Genomic DNA, 18,072 nt, shown 5'->3' with positions numbered 1-18,072 from the left:
TTACAGTGAGAGATAGTTGGCTCTGTCCACTGAGAATATATTTCAGGAGCTAAGTACCTATCATATTTTAAAAACACCATATGTTTCCGAAAGCCCTGGAACAGTTTTAAGAATCACTGGGTGAGTATTGGAATCAATGCATTTAAACAGTGCAATGTCTATATTTGTGTGTGTGTATAATCTCATATATGAAATTAAATGTATTCTCTGAAAAGAAACCTCTTCAATGGTGAATTTGAAAAAATGACAAATCAGGTTAATATTTAAGCTTTCCCTAACCATTTAATAGCACTTAAATTAAAAAGTATTTACCAGTGCAGGTTTGGCTAGGGCTTTAAAGGAAAATGAAAGTGTTCGAACCACAGGAAATCAATGGCTTAATTGTCTGGAAAACGAGTTCACTGCAGTGCCAGGATAACCTGTGAGAGCAATAGCCTGTTTTGCAGGTGTAGGGAGAATATTTGCCATTTAACTTTTTCAGCAATATCAGTTTCACAACAGGTAACTTGTGAAGTTGTGAGACTGATTGGGAGTTGAGAATGCTATATAGCGTGCGCTGGGGAGGGATTGAAGAAAGACTAAATGAAGAATGTTGAGATATTGTCTTTATTCTGGTAGAACCAGTCACATTTCCTTACTTTCTTTCACTGTAGATAATACTATTTTAAGAACAATTTAAAATATAAAGTTTGTTTTGATAAACCTGTTCTTTTGGTGAGCCATCAAGTTTGGGGCAGTTTAGGTACTAAATAAATGCTGTTTCTGCGGATTTTAATTGGGTTTCAATTTTCCTCCAAGGACAGCTTGATGTAAAGTAAAAGTTAAACAAACAAACAAAACCCCCACACAAAACAAAAGAAGAAACAAACAAACAAATCCCACCCCAACTTTACAGAATCACAGAATCACAGAATCATATAGGTTGGAAAAGACCTTTAAGATCATCGAGTCCAACCATAAACTTAACACTGCCAAAACCACCACTACACCATGTCTCTAAGCACCTCATCCAAACGTCCTTTAAATACCTTCAGGGATGGCGACTCAACCACTTCCCTGGGCAGCCTGTTCCAATGCTTGATAACCCTCTCGGTGAAGAAAAATTTCCTAATATCCAGTCTAAACCTCCCCTGGCGCAACTTGAGGCCATTTCCTCTTGTCCTATCACTTGTTACCTGGGAGAAGAGACCGACCCCCACCTCTCTACAACCTCCTTTCAGGTAGTTGAAGAGAGCGATAAGGTCTCTCCTCAGCCTCCTTTTCTCCAGGCTAAACAGTCCCAGCTCCCTCAGCCGCTCCTCATAAGACTTCTGCTCCAGACCCTTCACCAGCTTCGTTGCCCTTCTCTGCACACGCTCCAGTACCTCAATATCCTTAGTAAAAAGGAAACCCATCATTCATTCATGTAAAAATGGCAAAAATTGAAACTTGAATAAATCTATCATTCATTGCATAACTGCTTAGTTAAATGAATGGTGATGTATCTATCTTCCTTAACAAATTTGCACACTGAGCTTTAGTGTATGGGATATTTTAATCTAAACATCTATGCTTTCATAGTTACTAAGCAGGGAGAATCAGCCCTTTTTCAGGCATAACAGCTAAAAATGGAAACCAAGTTTAAAGCTGCTAACCTTAATCAAGGTTTCATATTTTTGACTTCTAATCACTTTGATTTAATTACGAATATTGAAACTATTAAATTATTAGTGCGTGTCATAATAGTGTCTGAATTATGAATGAATGGTCAGCATCAAGCAGCCTCTCCCTTCTGGCAGGTACAGAAGAGTGTTGCGGGAGCTGCTCCTGTGCCCTCTGGTGAGATACAGCACATCCCACAAAGAACCTCTGCTTGTTTCCATGGTGGTTGAGGTTGGCTGGCTCTGGGCCACAAGCAACTGAGTCGGTGCTGTTATCTCTGGTTGTATGTCCAGTGCTGGGTGCTTGCAGAGCTCCTTAGCCCTGCTTGTGCAAGCCTAGGGAAGAGTGGTGATGTCTGGAAACCTAAATAAATTGTCGAGCACAACAGTCTGGATTTCACGTGATTATTAAAACTCCTCTACAATTTCCGGTCTCAGAGTAACCTATTTTATTTAACAGTATAGCACACATCTCCTTGGGATCTAGTTACACTAGATACAAAGGCAGGCACTGAGAGTTAGATGACAATGATGGAAAGCAATGGGCTAATGCAGAGAGGCTTTCAGGAGTCTGCTACATTTCAGCCTCCCTTGTAGGTTTACCTGCTTTGAGGAGTAACTGCCTTCTCAGGCTGCACTGGGGCAGTCGCATCCTACCCAAAGGATGGGTTGTTCATGTTGCTGATTCCAGCTAGAGTGTCCAGGGTACATAACTTAAAGCCTCATCTTTCTGCTCTGTATTTGGGAATAAAAGTGATAAAAGTGAAAGCTCCTCTGCAGGAGAAGAGGGAACTTTCTCACGGGTCAGGCTGAGACTTGGGAACAGCCAAAGGAGGATCACAGATCTTGTAGCTTTCAGTGCTAAGTGCTGAGCACAGATGCCTTTGCAAGCGGAAACACAGGATGCAAATATTTAACAAAACCTTGTCAAGTGAATACTCCAGGCCATGTAATTCTCTCTGGGATGCTGCTAAAAGATTAAACAACACATGACAGATGGTTGTGTTGCTTAATACAGTGCTGGAAAGTGTCCAGTATTACAGTAATACATACAATAGAGTAGAAAGAGGTCAGATATCTTACAGTCTGCCGGCCATGTAGCTGCGGTCGGGGTCAGTTGCTTCTGAATAAACAGGAATACTTGTCTAGTTACTTGTTTTTGTAACTGTAGTTTGGTAAAGCAAAGGTGAAAGAATGTTCCCTGGAGCCTTAATCTTGGACAGAGGATAGATTTCTTTAGTTGTAAGTTGTACATGGGTCTCAAGCACACAGGTTCACAGTTCATCGGTAATGTTTGCAGCTCTGTACCATTTCTTGGTATAGGGGATATAGCTATAAGCTGGAGCTTTATTGGATTTAGTGTTTACTCAAGAGCTTTTCATGGTGTTGGACAAAGTTGATCGAAGGTGGTCCTTTTCAGAAGATAATATGTTTGCAGTAGAGCTCACAGGAGGGATGCAGAATGCAAGTGGGTGTTTAGGGCACAGTGCTTGCGTGGTGTTCTGCTGTTTGCACTAACTCTAATGGAAGTTACATGTGCTCATCAGTTTAAAAGCTGATACGCAAGTGTGCTACAGTCCCATGTTCTGGACTTTGTAAAGAATAACTCCAACGAGTAAAATCAATCCAGTGGTTTTCAGAGACAAGAGTGTAGCATGTGTTGCAGGAATATGGTTGTCAGGGTTAATGCTGATGTAAGGAGGATAAGAATAGCGTAGAGTTCAGGAAATCCTAAAATAGGAGTGGGAAGGGAGTACTTATTTATATATTTCTCTATGTGTTTTTATATATATATATATATAAAACCATAGGGGAATCCAAGAGGGTAATTCAAGTGTTGAAGCTTGCGCAGATATCAGATGGAGATAGCTTATCTGGCAGATTTGCTGGGTTTTGAGTACGTGGTGATGGGTATGAGCATGGCAGGAGTCTTTTCTGAGAGTGGAGAGACATCTTGCATCAAGGAATAGGAATTGAAGGAAGAGATTTCAAATAAACAGAATGATTCCAAGTTGTCAAGTGGAGTTTTGTTTGAGGGGAGAGCATGTGGGCAAGAAATACAATGTTACCTTAATCTAAATAAAATAAAATAAAAAAGTGGGGCTGGGTGGGAGACTGGTGGGTAGTGGTGCAGAGATGAAACTTGCTGACATTTCTTTTTGGTATTTTTCTCTTAAAAACAAAAGCAAGCAGTGTTCATATCTGCTTTAAAATATAATTTCCACAGCCCCTTGTGTTTAGTAGGACTTCACAGAATAGCTTTTTTTTTTTTTTGTTACAGCCACTGTCTGCTACTGCAAGAGTACAGGCAATCAGTAAATTTCCTGATATAGTTGCAGTAGTTGCAAGCAGAGCAGAGACTGAAAAATGCCCCTTGCCACTGGTGGAGGTGGTTGTGCCTAATCTGTGCGGCATGAGAAATTTCTGTGTGTTCTCTTCAAGACAGGGGAGATGAGTAGTTCTACACACGTATGTCCTATGTGCTGTTGTGACAGAAGTCGGGGCAATTCCCTGCTACCTGCTGTCCCTGGTAATATCTAGCCCTGGGTATCTACATGAGCACAGGCAAAAAGAGATCACTTTGTAATGCCTTATGGGAAGACCCACGCAGCAAAGCCTTTCCTCCTTTTTAGGGTCACCATCAAATGCCATTGATGATGTCTCTGTTGATAATGGTTCTGTTTCTTGGGATTGCTGCCCAAATGGGTGCAGCTTGGTGTTTATCATGTTATGGGTCTTGCCTCAAAATAGGGAGGGTGAAGCTGTTTTCTGATTTAAGGGGAAAGAAAGAAAAATGTTTGTTGGCTGGGCTCAGAAGAATGAAAACTCAGGCAATGTTAGCATATCATGGTACTAAGTGTCTCCTAACTGCCAAGTTCACTCTTCACCTTTAAACAGTCCAATAAGTCTCACCTCTGTCCCCAGTAAGGTCATGGAGCAGATTCTTCTGGAAACTGTGCTAAGGCACATGGAAAACAGAGAGGTGATTGGTGACAGCCGGCATGGCTTCACTAAGGGCAAATTGTGCCTGAAAAATGTGGTGGCCTTCTACGATGGGGTTGGTGGATAAGGGAAGAGCAACTGACGTCATCTACCAGGACTTGTGCAAAGCCTTTGATACTGTCCCACACAACATCCTTGTCTCTAAAATGGAGAGATGCGGATTTGATGGGTGGACCATTTGGTGGATAAGGAATTGGCTGGATAGTCATATCCAGAGAGTAGTGGTCAGTGGCTCAATGTCTGGATGGAGATCAGTGACAAGTGATGCCCTCAGGGGTCCTTATTGGGACCAGTATTATTTAATATCTTTGTCAGGGACATGGACAGTGGGATTGAGTGCACCCTCAGCAAGTTTGTGGATGACACCAAGCTGAGTGGTGTGGTTGATACTCTAGAGAGAAGGGATGCCATCCAGAGGGACCTTGACAGGCTAGAGAGGTGGGCCTATACGAACCTCATGAAGTTCAACAAGGCCAAGTGCAAGGTCCTGCACTTGGGTCAGGGTAATCCCAAACATAGGTACAAGCTAGGTGATGAGTGGGTTGAGAGCAGCCCTGCGGAGAAGGACTTGGGGGTATTGGTGGATGAAAAACTGAATATGAGCTGGCAATGTGCGCTTGCCAACTGTATCCTGGGCTGCATCAAAAGAAGCATGGCCAGCAGGTTGAGGGAGGTGATTCTACCCCTCTACTCTGCTGTGGTGAGACCCCACCTGGAGTACTGTCTTCAGCTTTGGGGCCCCCAGCATAAGAAAGATGTGGACCTGCTTGAGCGGGTCCAAAGAAAGGCCATGAAGATGATCAGGGGGCTGGAACACCTCCCCTGTGAGGACAGGCTGAGAGAGCTGGGGTTGTTTAGCCTAGAGAAGAGAAGGCTCCGGGGAGACTTCATTGTGGCCTTCCAGTACTTAAAGGGGGCCTACAGGAAAGATGGGGAGGAACTCTTTATCAGGGATCATAGTAATAGGATGAGGGATAATGGTTTTAAACTGAAAGAGAGTAGATTTAGATTAGATATTAGGAAGAAATTCTTTACTGTGAAGGTGGTGAGACACTGGAACAGGTTGCCCAGAGAAGTTGTGGATGCACCCTCCCTGGAAGTGTTCAAGGCCAGGTTGGATGGGGCTTTGAGCAACCTGATCTAGTGGAAGGTATCCCTGCACATGGCAGGGGCGTTGGAACTAGATGATCTTTAAGGTCCCTTCCAACCCAAACCATTCTGTGATTCTATGAAGTAGTAGCAAGCTCTGGACAGTACTAGGGCACTGAGAGATGTCCTGCATCTAGAAAGCAGATTCCTTGACCAATGTGCAGAGAAATATAAGCCCAAAGGAACAGCCATCCTGGGTCACAGCAGAAAGTCACCTTGATCTCTGCCTCTGACAGCAACGCCCAGGGAAGAATGCAAGAGTGAGGAGAGCAAGTACAGGTGTTTCAAAGTAAGGAAATCAGAGAGCAAGACTCTTGTCTAGCTCAGGGTGTCCAAGTTCCTGGAACACTGAGCTGTTTGTGACAGATCTTTAATCAGATAGTTTGAATTTAGGCATTAGGACTTAATTCACCCTCTCTTGCTACGCTGTAGTTTGCCCCCTTAAGAACCTGTGAAGTTAGCCTGAAAAAAATCTCCTAAACGGTTGGGAGTTGTCAGAGACTTCTCTTTAGATGGACTCGAGGTTGTGTGGTGCACGCCAGAGAGCCAGGAAGCGTTTGACACAAGCCAGGACAGAAAGATTAAACATAAGCCTCTGGTCTCTGGAGCATGATGTCTGGCATAGCTGGGTTTGAGGGGAGCCTTGTAGCACTAAGTGGAGTTACACTGCAGCTGACGTTCCTGTTGTTATTAAAATTAATGCTTAGAGGCCCCGTTGTGCTCAGCAACACATGGTAAATAGACATAAACATCTTGTAAAAGGTGGTCCCTGGTCAAAGAGGAGACAAAAAAAAAAAACCTGAGAATGAAAGTGGGACACAAGCAGACAAAATGTTTTGCCCGAGGTTATACAGCAGGTCATTTGTGGAGAGGGAAGCGGAGCTCTAGTCTCTCTGCTGGTGATGCCAGCACCTTCTTTGCTGAAACTGCAATTGCCTGGGCTCACGTGTTGTACAGGTCAAGAGAAATCTGTGAAATGACTGTGATACTCAAAGAGGAGGGTTTTGGATGTCTTCTAGACTTGAAGAGTAGATTTAGGTGCAGCCTACTTGAGATCACATCCTCTCATTAGTGTGACGCTGCAACTTCTGATGGCAGTGACAACCTCTGTTTCAGGAGGCAGGATTGCAGCCTGAATAGCTGTAGGTGACCTAGCTTTCGTTAACATTGTTTAACAGGCATGATGAAGATATGGTGGTACTGGGTTATACACCACTACATAGGCTCACTGGAGGCAGTGTTGTGTGCATGCTTCTGCATCTTCTCTGCTTTATCTCTTGAGCTGGTTGTTGACTGTGTTGAAAGCACATGTGACTGCAGTGTAGATAAAGTTTCAGATACGTACTTCCTCATGCATTCCTATAAAAAAGACAAGGCATAAAATATATTTGTGTGCATCTGTGCTTCTGTTTACTGCACTGTACTCTCTAGGGATGCAAATGAATGGTAAGACTGGTTCAAGCCAGTAGTCTGTCTGGCTTGTTTTGTTTTTCACAGTAGCCAAGAGCACCTACAGAACCAGCCAACACCAGTCCACAAAAGTCATGGGGAAAGAAGGATTCATTTACATTGTTAGTACTAAGGCTTCTAGCTTGTTCTTGCTTCATGATGGAATTTGTTTTTCCAGGAAGAATCTTTGCTGTTATGAGTCACTCTGGCTTAAAAGAAGGATTTTGCTTTCAGCTGCCTTTTGCCTTAAAAGGTGATGTTGCTTCTGGTATTTGTCAAGTTTAGAAAAAAAAAACCTAAAAATCATCAGGCAGCTCTCTCTTCTCAAGAAACACTTGATATCTACTTCCTTAGTTCTTTGGTTTAGAAAAACCAAAATAAAGCAATGTTTAGGGAATGCATTGCTGATTCTCCTTTGGGGCCTGCTTGATTTATGTGGCAGTGAAATGTCAGACAGCAACACTCTTGCACATAACAGGGATGTAGCCTGCTTTCTGTTGTGCTGGATTTCTAGACCATCTGGAAATTAGTGATGTTAAGCACCTGAAATAGCAAGATTAGAAACAAAACCAACAAAAACTAGGAGTTACACTATGGCAAACCAGGCACAGTTGGTATACGGACCAAATGTCTTTCAAGTGGGGAGATAAACTGCAGTCTTGGTTGTCTGTGGTCAGTAAGGATGTCATAGTTCTTTTGTAGAGGTTGGCTTTTTAACCCTAAGTAATTTACAGTGGGGCTAATTACATTGCACTTAGCTAAAATCTATCTGCAGTTCCAAACTTAATGCTAAGGAGATGTATACACTAGTAAAAATCTTGTAGCACAAAACAGTGGTGTAATTCATTATCCACTATAACGATAAAGCTGCAACGGAAAAGGAAGAGGTTGTTTTTTTCAAAAAGGTTTGTCTACAGTACAGACCTTACTGCTGCTTCTGTAGGTAGAACTAAACTGTTGGTTGATTATGCATTTGAATGTTGCTATGCATCTGAGTATAGCTACAACCTTACTTTATCCTGTGCAGCATGAATGTTGCTATGCATCTGAGTATAGCTACAACCTTACTTTTTCCTGTGCAGCATCACTTTGTGCAATTTTACCATTCCCAGCAGAAGGTGCTTTTCATTTGTGGGTATTTGTTGCATAAACTGCTCCCACCAGCTGAGCTTACTTTGTTGGCATTTGTCAGTCTCAGAAACTTGAATGATTAGAAATATTTACCAGTTTTACTCTCCCTTGCCGTGACCTTCTTCCTGCATAGGAAACATAAGCTTGTTCTCTCTTCTGAATGCTTTCTGTGCATGGTTCCCTGGGAGCAACAAAGCTTGTTTCTTGGGATGCTGGTGGACCATAAATTACAGGGTGCTGTTCTCTGTACCTGGACTTTACTCAGCATGCTCAGCATGCCTTATGTCTCTTGCCATTGCATGTTCACTCTCACTCTATTAGTTTGTCTGTGGATTCAATGAGAAAAAAATCACCTCTTTTAAATGTTTTTTAATTCTGTATTGGAAATGTGCAAGAAGAGTTGTTCTCCAATAAGTCAATCTTTATTTGGTGACCTGAGTTTCATTTTAGTAACAAAATTCATTGAAGTTGAAGCGTGTGTGGGGAAGTACAGAGGGGAGGGGAAGGGGATTGTGAAGCAGAGGGCTATAATCCTGGATTGAGAAATCTGTTCCTGAAGTGACTCCTGATCACCACCTGCCTGTTTTTCTCATGAATCTGATGTTTTGTCTTGCAGTGGCATCACTGAAAGGGTGGCTGTTATTGCTGTGGGAGATCAACAGCTACTTTCAACTGCATCTTGCGTGTCATCTGCAAAATCACCAGTCACAGTGAGTTTCTCCTACACACAGTTTTCCCCAGTGAGGATTTGTTAGCTGTAATCTGTGACAATAATATTTTTCTCTATTTATACTTTGTCAGTTCACTTACTACTGCAAAAAGATTTCATTCACTAGTCCCAAGCCAAATGGATACATACCTTCCCCCCCTGCCCCCAAAAGCTCATACTGGAAGCTCAGCATTGCAAACTCTTGTTTTCTGGCCACCTGCACACCTTGTGCTGGGGTTTGTGGTGGCGGGACAATGGAAGGCTATGCACTTTGAGTGTGTGTTCTGGTTATTCATCCAATGGCCAAGATGAGAATTAGACAAAATATTTTGATCCTGAGAACAGCTTCAGAAAGAAAAAGTTATTGAAATAAAAAGAGGTGAGAAAACTATTGCTTGGGCAAAGAAGGTTAAACTTCCCTACTTGTTCAGAGTGCCAGAAGCAAACACATCATACATGTGTGACATCTAGTCATAGGCAGTGGGAGGTGAAAGGAGAGGGTGTCTCAGTGCTGCAATGGTCCTGAATCTTGTTCCTAGGTAAACTCTTAAAATGAGAGGCTGGAATTTTCCCAGCAGTGTAAGGGAGCTAGCTAATTCAGTGCTATTTGGACATCAGATGAAAACTCTTGAAAATCCTCATTCCCTTAAACTCTCTTAATTTCTACCTAAAAGAAATACAGTGAAGAAAATGCTTCCCTACTCCTACCAGCTGTGAATGTCCATGTAACTTGCCTGTGATTCTTTGTCAATAATTCTCTTCTGCCAATAACTCTGTAAAACGCACTTAGGTGATTTTGATATTTCACACCATTTAGAATGATGGCATAACAATTGCTGACAAAACCGTCTCTGGTTTTCAGACAATTGTTTACCTGTCTTGTGTTGGTTGGGAGAGTTGAATATGTCAGTCGTGTATCTTCTGTGTGGAATTCATCTGCAAGACTAGAAGCACAGGAGCAAATCTGTGCATGTGCAACTGTTTGCTTTGAGGAAAACTTGAGGGCTCAATGAACAAAAAAAGTAATAAGTGCTTAAGGGAGCATAGGACACTTGTACAATTAAATGGCATTGAATGTTGACATAGTGTAGATTTTGGGTTATGGGGTTGAGCATGAGGGAAGTGATTGTGCTCAGGTAACTGATTCTCCTAAGAACTAATGGCAATAGCAGGAGGAAGCAACACTTTAAAAGGAAAAGGCCTCAAAATCTCTGTTGCAAGTTTATAGGAGAGAGAATTGGACACTGTGTATTTCTAGCCTTTGTCAATACTGTGGATGCATAAATTATATATGACTTGTAAAATAAGAAAGGTTGCTTCTAGTGAGCTGTTGTGTTTTGCTTGGAAGGATAGAGCCAGCTTGCAGCATATGTAGAGAATAATACCTGTCGGAAATGGAGTATTGAGTGAAAGTAATTGTTTTAATCAAAAGTAGTTAACAGTGAGGCTGAGTCGAAGGAAAAAAACAACTGCTTAGCTGGAAGACTGCTTCCAGTGCTGCAGACATGCCCTCAGATGCATATTTTATGTATTAGGAATATTGATCAAGGCCATGGTTGTACCTTGTGTTACCACTGTTCTTCCTGATCATTGTGATCAATATTTCTTAACTCCTTTGAATTCCACTCCTTTCTCTGTGACCAAGTACAAAGCACTTGGTGCTGGTGTGATGGGGAACTCAGTATTGTATGAGGTGGTTAGCTTGGCCCTTCTTTCCTTCTGATTTAGTATTGTGCAGAAGTTACTGTTTTAATGACAAAAAAGCTAAAAAGCCATGGGGAGCTCGGTCTCTGTACTCTCTTCTGAGGTCCTCTAGTAAACCTGCAAGCAAGCTTTGCCTCTGCTGAAGGTAGCATGATCTTGTCACAGAGGTTGTCTATGATTTCTCCCCACACACCCTCTTCCCCTGTTAATCACTTAGATCTTTGATCCTGCCTGCATGCATTTTCCCTGATGGATGGATCTTACTGTGAACCATGAATTTTGGCTGGGTAAAATGCAGGAAGGAGAAAGGGCTTAAGTGAGATGTGTCCTGTGTCAGCTGACAGAGAACATTGCTCGAAGCAGAAGCTTCTTGGTGCATGGACAGATATTTGGCTGAATCTACTGGCTGTGGCAAAGACATATCAATTAGCATTCCTGACAAATCATCTGTAGTGATTGTGAGTGTTTTCTTAAGAGAGTCATTGTAAAGGGGTGTCACTGGGACCAGTGACTGTACACACAATCTGAGATACACTGAGCTGAGTGCTGTAAAGGAGCCCTAGACTTTGTGTTTCTGCAAAGGAACAGCTTAGGCTGCTTTTTGAAGTTTTTGGCTTTCAGATCAAAAGCAGGATTGCTTCCACACACTTCAGCCTGCTTTCTATTTCCTTGAGTCAATGTCCATTCCCTTCTGATTCTTTACAGTGCCCTGAGAAAGTTGAATCCGTTGAATCCCTCTTGAACCCCTGGAAGCCACCTCCACTTGCATCTGTTAAAACGAGCTGGCAGCAAAGGGTGAGGCTGCAGATGAGTGATGTCAAAGACCTTTTCTGTGCTATAACATTTGGCTACTGCACCCTTGAGGAGGCAGGAGTCTGCAGTTGTCCTTGCTTGAGCAAGGCTCCCTGGGGAGCAGGTCAGCCCTGGTGTGATGCTGGATGCATAGTAGATGCTGCACTGGCAGTCCTGCAGTTGCTTCTAACTTTGACCCACACCACCCTTGACTTTCTGCTCTGACTTGCTTGTTCTTTTGTTTAGCCAGACTTTCTGAGTAAGCTGCACAAGTGCATGCTGGCTGGTACACCTGTTGAAAGGAGAATAATCTGGTAGCTAATTTAGAGCTCTGCAAGTCCAGTTTCAGCTCCCTGATCTGCTTGCAGATTCCCTCTGAGAATTCAGTAGCATGACTTAGTCCCTGTGCCCGTTTCCTTTCTGTTAAAGGACACTTCCCACCGTGGATGGGAACTGAGGGTAAACATAGAGCCAGTGAATGCTCCAGTATAGTGACTGAAGAAGTAACATAAGTATTAACCAGGATTTCTTTCTGTAATATTTCTGCACAGCCAAAAATAGTATCCCTGAAGTCTTTTTAGCAGTCAAAATGAGAGGATGAGCACTGTGTATGGATGGGAAATGCAGGGGGAAGCTTGTGTACCATGCCAGTGATACTGAGGTCTGAGCATGAGATCCCAGCATCCACTGTCCCAGTCTGATCACTGAGTGTGTCTCACCTCTCTGAGTGAAAGTGCTTGCTTGGACCTGGGACACCAGAGGTTACAAACAGCTTGGGTTCATGTTCCTCACCTGGGGTTCCAGTAGCAGATGCTGCTTTGTTCCTCATGTGGCATTGCCTTATGTAGTCACATTGGCTTAACTCAGCTGGCCTGCCTGTTGCGTGTTGGCTTTCAGCATTTACTTTAGGGTCTCAGGAAAGTCTTTTACCTTGCTTTCCAAATGTCACCAGGCAAAATTCTTTTCAGAGCCTGGCTATTTCATGGCTGCACAGCCTACCTCAAAATAGTTGCTGTCCCCGGTGTGTCAATGAATAGGATCTTGATAAGATTGACAGCTATAAACCATTCCCTCTGAACTCTGAGATGAAAGTGAGGTGTTTCCTTTCTCCTTCCAGAGGGCTCATCTGCTGTAAGAGGGGGGAGTTGTTTTTCTTTTTTAAGATGTAACTCATATCAGGTATCATAGCAGTGTCTATAGCACTCCATGGCAGCATGCTGTGATGCCTCATGCTATGGGAAACTTGGAATATGGGAATGAAAGGCAACTCTGCCAAGAGGCTTCTGTCTGCATCGACAGGATAGTACACGTGACTCTTACGGCATTATGTGAATCTCACTGGTGATACAGTGGAAAAGGAATAGGGTAAAATCAAGTTAGGGTTCAAATATTCAGATTGCAAAGATACTCCCTGGGATTTGATCTGCTTGCTTGCTAATGGCGTAGCATAGGGAACAATAGATTAAAGAAGTTTGTTTGGCTCTGCACTGCAAATATATAAGCCAACCTTGCTTTGGCTCCCAGCCCAGGGTGAAAAGGATGGCTGATCACCTTGCTCTTCCAGTGTTGACAGTTATTTCTGTCAGGGACAGATGTGACTTGGGTCTAAGACAGGGATAACAGTGTGAGTGCTTTTTAGTGGGAAGGCAGATTTTAGGAGATAATGCAGTTTGTCTGTTCCAAAGTAAAGGGAAACAACAGAAATGTTTTTGTGTTCTCTTGGTGCATTTTTCTTAATTTTTTTCATATTTCTTCCTAGGTTCCAAAGATATTGCTCAAATATTCTAGTACTTAAGAATCTTGGATTATATCTTTGGCTCATCCAGTCTCATAACCTGTTCCTCCTCATGCCAAAGCCAGTTACCTTACCTGCAAGGAAGCAGGCAGTTCTGGGATACCACTGGCTCTGCAGAAATAAGTCTGTGTATTTGATCCTTATGAAAATGTTTTGAAGAACTGAGCAAGAGAACAGTGTAGGAATTTGGTGGGCAGATTAATTGCATTCCTGTTTCAGGCTGTTTATTCATAGCTTTAACTTTTTTAAGGCAAAAAGGAGGCTATTTTTAGCTTGCCTTTTTTTCCCCTCTGTATTAACCTAAACAAATTTCCCTCTCAGAGGAGAGGGTGGAGTTGGGAGGAAGGAAGGGTGGAATTGAAACTGCTTCATTAAATCAAATTCAAGATCATCAACACACAATTTTGTTTTCATATTACAGTTCTGAGCACAGAAGAGTCTCTTTACACTTTCCAAAGAGGGGAAGCTTTGTGTACCGAGGGGGAGAGTGAGGGCCTCTGAGACAATGAAGTGGTTATGGAAAGCTTATGACTTTTGCTTCCTGAATATTTTTTTCTGGTTACTTCTGTTAAGGTTAATCTGTTATTTCCCAAGAATGGTGCAGCTTGGTGAGAGTTTGCTCTCACAGCTTCCAACTCCCAGGAAATGCCTCGTATTGCAAGATGAAGGGAAGGATTCTGGTATAAGCAGGAGGGTCATTTAGATGTTGCTAAGTCGCTAATGATAGATGTTCTCCCTGAGATCCGCATGTATAGCTGGTAAGAGATGGAAGCTGACCTAAAGACATGAGACGAAGGGTAGGAGGTGAACTGTCAGAAGGGTAAACAAGCTCTCCTGAGTCCTAGTATATATGTTTTGATAGTTTTATGGTAAACTGCTTCTGAAGTAGAGAGAGCAAGAGCAACTCCAACAGCTTCCTTACTAGGTTGATGCGACTTTGGCTAACTTTCATGTGATTAGTGACTTCGGTGTGCTGCAGAAAGGGTTGCTGAATCCAAGGCCTGTGGATCTAGTCTGTAGAAAGAAGGAAACATACTTTGATTGACAACCCAGCAGGCAGTGCTGCCTGGCCACTGCAAAGCACTGCTGCTTTTTTTGTTTCTCTGAATCTCTTGGGCTTTAATGTTGGTTCTTCAGTACCTGTTAGTTTCCCCTCCCTCTGTTGATAAGAGCTGAAGGATCTTTACAGTAGAACACGTGTGAAGTCCACCTCTGGTGGTGAAGGAGTGGAGAGCTGCTCATGCTGTCCTGTGTGATGGCACAGGCTGCTCAAGGTTGGATCCTAAATTACCTCTTCTTGCTGTGTGTTGCTCCTACTGTGTGTTCTCCTGAGCTGCTGGAGAACTGATGAAAAACAGAGATTACGTTTGTGTCTAAAGAAAATAAAAGCTTTTCTGTTTTAGAAATAAACAGCAAAAAAACCCCCAAGTAAATTCTTCTCTTCCAGTAATAACTGCTGACCAAGTTATTGAACTCTGTGTGTGAGCTTGGAGCTGGAAAGGACAACCTGACTTTCCAAGCCTTAGTCCCAGGGAAGACTCCCCACTGCTGAGGGATCAACATGGGGCAGGAGCGCTTTCTGTGAATTCTTAGGTTCTCTCTTTATCTGCTTTCTTCTCCTCTTCCACTTCTCCCACTGGGAGGCTGCTCCAGATCACAACTGCTCCATACTCAGATTTTTCTGACCTCCAGCCTAGAAGTGTTCATGGTTGGTTTATCTCATTTCTGCACCAAGATAATCCTATGGTTTAAATGGCTCTTCTCATTTCTTGCTGCTCCCCTCTTCAAGTGCATTTGCAGGCAGTGATCCTGTCCCTTATCAGGCTGTGTTTTGCCAGCTTAAACAAGCCAAGCTTTCCTGAGATACGCCTCTTATTCTTACCAGCACTTCTGTGCACCTATTCTCAATTCATTTAATCATCTTTGAATTTTGGTGTGACCAGAACTGCTCACAATAAGAGTGTCTCGGAAAGGGCTGCTTTCATTAATACTAATTTTGGCATCTAACCATTAACTGTGGCTTAGGCTAGATCATATTTTTGAGAAGGATCCTCTGGTCTTGCTTTGAAGACATCAAGTAATGGTGACTCTTTCTGCTCTAGAGGAGTTCTGTCAATGGTCGGTTACTTTGATGTTTAAATAGGTACCTTAATTTGAATAGGCTACCTTTAGCCACTGCATCTTGAAATGCCTTTCTTTGTTAGTTTACAAAGGCTTTTATTATCAGAAATCTGATTTTTCTTAGACGTGCTCTTATACTTGTAGACTATGTAAAGCAATTAGTAAATTACAAGAGTTTGAATTTCGGAAACTGAGCACTCCTATTCCAAGAAAATGTCCCTTTTAAGGTATCCTAGAATATCCAAAAATAGCTCACTATCAGCTTCCATCTCCAGATGACACTGGGCACTGCACCAGCAAGAGTATATGCAAAGAATGAAAATAAAGTCCATTATTTATGACCCTCTCTCTGACCTTCCCTGGCTTGTGTGAGGAAAGTGGAACTACTTGGAAATACTTTGCCTACCCCTGGATTTCTGGCTTCTTTGAAGGTTGTCTTGATCTTTGTGAATAATATTTGACTTATACGTTTGACTTCATGCCAGCAAACTAAATATTTCTATAATGGGCATTCCTTCAGGCTTTGTATATCATGAAGATTTGAGGGATTTCTCCCACTGTTTGGTGTAGTGCCGTTTTCCTTCTACTGGCACTGAGAATAGCGGGATGTGGTTGTGAGCAAGGCACAGCTTGCTGTGCACAAAGTCAGGGTTTGTTACCTGGCTGTGCTGCAGGTGCTCTGCCTGTCCGTGAGAGAACTGCACAATCGTCCCCTGTGTCTGCCTTTGAACTGGGGGGCAATGACACTTTGCTTGGCCCAGCTGAGCTCTTGTGCTTTCCTAAACCCTTCTGATGACATGCTCTCTCTGACTGCTTAGCCATTGGGCTTACAATGATGATAGCACAGGGCTGATAGTGAAGATCAGCTCGTGGTCCCCCAAACCCACTTGAAACGATGATCTAGCTTGAGCTTAACACTCTCACTGTTGGGAGTGCTCACATTAGGATGCTGGTCAGGCTGGCTGTGGTTTTCTTTTTTGTTCCTTGTGCTCTCCCAGTCTCTGTTTTTTGTTCCACACTGTCTCTGGTAATATACTCTAATGCAGTGGCTTCTAACCTTTGTGGAACCGTAGACTGTTGCCAAACACAAAGTTTCCAGAGACTGAGCTCCTCCTTTATTATACATCGCTGTTTTCGCATTCGGGATGCACTTGTTTTTGCGTATTGGAGAGGCTACAAACATTTATCGTTGCCCTGTGAGCTGCTGCTGGGGAACCATTGTATTACTCTTAGCATAAGGACTGTTTTTCTTCTGCTTCACAGTGCCTTACACTGAAGTCTTGATTAAAGGTGTAGTGATACAAATACGTTTGTCCTAAAATCAATTGAGTAAATGCCCGATACCTCTTTAAAAAAATCAAATACCAATGGATATAAGCTGCCTTCTGGACTTTAACTGAAATCCTACCATGAGAAAATGAATTGCTCTTTCCTTCCTCTTCTCTTGGAGTTTTAGTCTGGAGCTAAATGATTTTGGCAAAGTACTTTCAGGCATTTAACTTCCATGATCATAATTTTATTTATAATAATTAATAAATCTTTTCACAATGACAAGCTTATGCCTTTGGAAAATGCCTGTGAGCCCCTCCTGCTAGATTGCACTGCCAGTATACGTATATAATTTATCAGATATATATGTTAAGAAAACACATATCTTTAAGTGCATTCATCTTCTCTAAGATGGCAGCCATCTTTGTGCTCTGGGCATCCTTTACATCATTTAAAGTATATCATAAACTCAGCAATTAAAATAACTTGCCATACATCCCATTGTCCTTGAATAATTTTTCACATGTGCAATTATAGTGCCTTCTACCTTCTCTTTTCAAGTTCTTGGGGGCAGAAAGTGCTCTTCTTTTCAAAGTATTCTTTTCCTGCTCTGTCACATGTAGCGTTAGTTCATTGTGCAGTTCTTTTCTAGTCACTTGCTATAGTCCTTTAAAAGTGCAATTACATAATTTATATAAATTTAGAAAGGGAAAGATGAAGATCTCTGTGCCAGTCTATTTTTTTATCCTCTGTAGAAGCTAGGAAAAATTCAGGTGAGTATTATGGAAAGTAATTAGCATTTGAAGTGGAGGTTAAGATTGGACAGTTTCTCATGTGTGCTGCAGGAGATGTTTCTGGAGTCCCCTTGCCTTTCATTGGTAGGAGTAATCTCTCAGTTCTAATAAACGACTGCTTCTGAGTCTTGAAGCAGCTTCCCCATAGCTATTTGTCCTTGCCAAAGGAGAAGGTTAGTGTCTGGTTTACGTTGAATTGAGAGGTTAGCCCAACCCTCTGTATTTAATCTTAAATGCGGGCAAGCAAACAGCCTCTGCTTTGGAATTTGATCTGAATAAGACTGATTTTATTTGTTTGTACCACAGCAGTGTTCACGAGCCCCAGCTGGCAACTCATGTTATGTAAGCACTGTACAACTGCAGGACAAGAAAATGGTCCCTAATCGGAGAGGTTTCAGCCCATGTGGGGTAAATGACCACTGCATTAGTAAATGCTCCTTCCTGAATAGACTTCATCCTAGCTGTGTGCAACCCTTCCAGATGGAGGGAACACACAGTTTATACTACAGGCTGGTG

The 18,072-nt window shown here is 42.5% G+C and overlaps 1 protein-coding gene across 11 annotated transcripts in view; it reads left to right on the top strand.

Moving 5' to 3' along the window:
* Positions 1–18,072, top strand: part of TSPAN4 (tetraspanin 4) — a 467,778-nt gene that overhangs the window by 81,131 nt on the left and 368,575 nt on the right. For 10 of the 11 annotated variants that reach the window (XM_075502392.1, XM_075502393.1, XM_075502395.1 and 7 more), the window contains one exon: positions 8,989–9,082. Coding sequence is in view for 1 of the 11 variants with exons in the window: in XM_075502391.1 (XP_075358506.1) it covers positions 7,437–7,494; positions 8,989–9,082 (152 nt within the window). In the remaining 10 variants the exon portion in view is untranslated. Of the gene's footprint in view, positions 1–7,425; positions 7,495–8,988; positions 9,083–18,072 lie in introns of those variants that run through there. The other variant, XM_075502391.1, reaches the window with a different exon arrangement.

The sequence above is a fragment of the Mycteria americana genome, chromosome 5, assembly GCF_035582795.1.
Source record: "Mycteria americana isolate JAX WOST 10 ecotype Jacksonville Zoo and Gardens chromosome 5, USCA_MyAme_1.0, whole genome shotgun sequence".
NCBI lineage: Eukaryota > Metazoa > Chordata > Aves > Ciconiiformes > Ciconiidae > Mycteria > Mycteria americana.
Note: the sequence above shows the minus strand (reverse complement) of the source record. Positions and strands in the feature narration are given on the sequence as shown.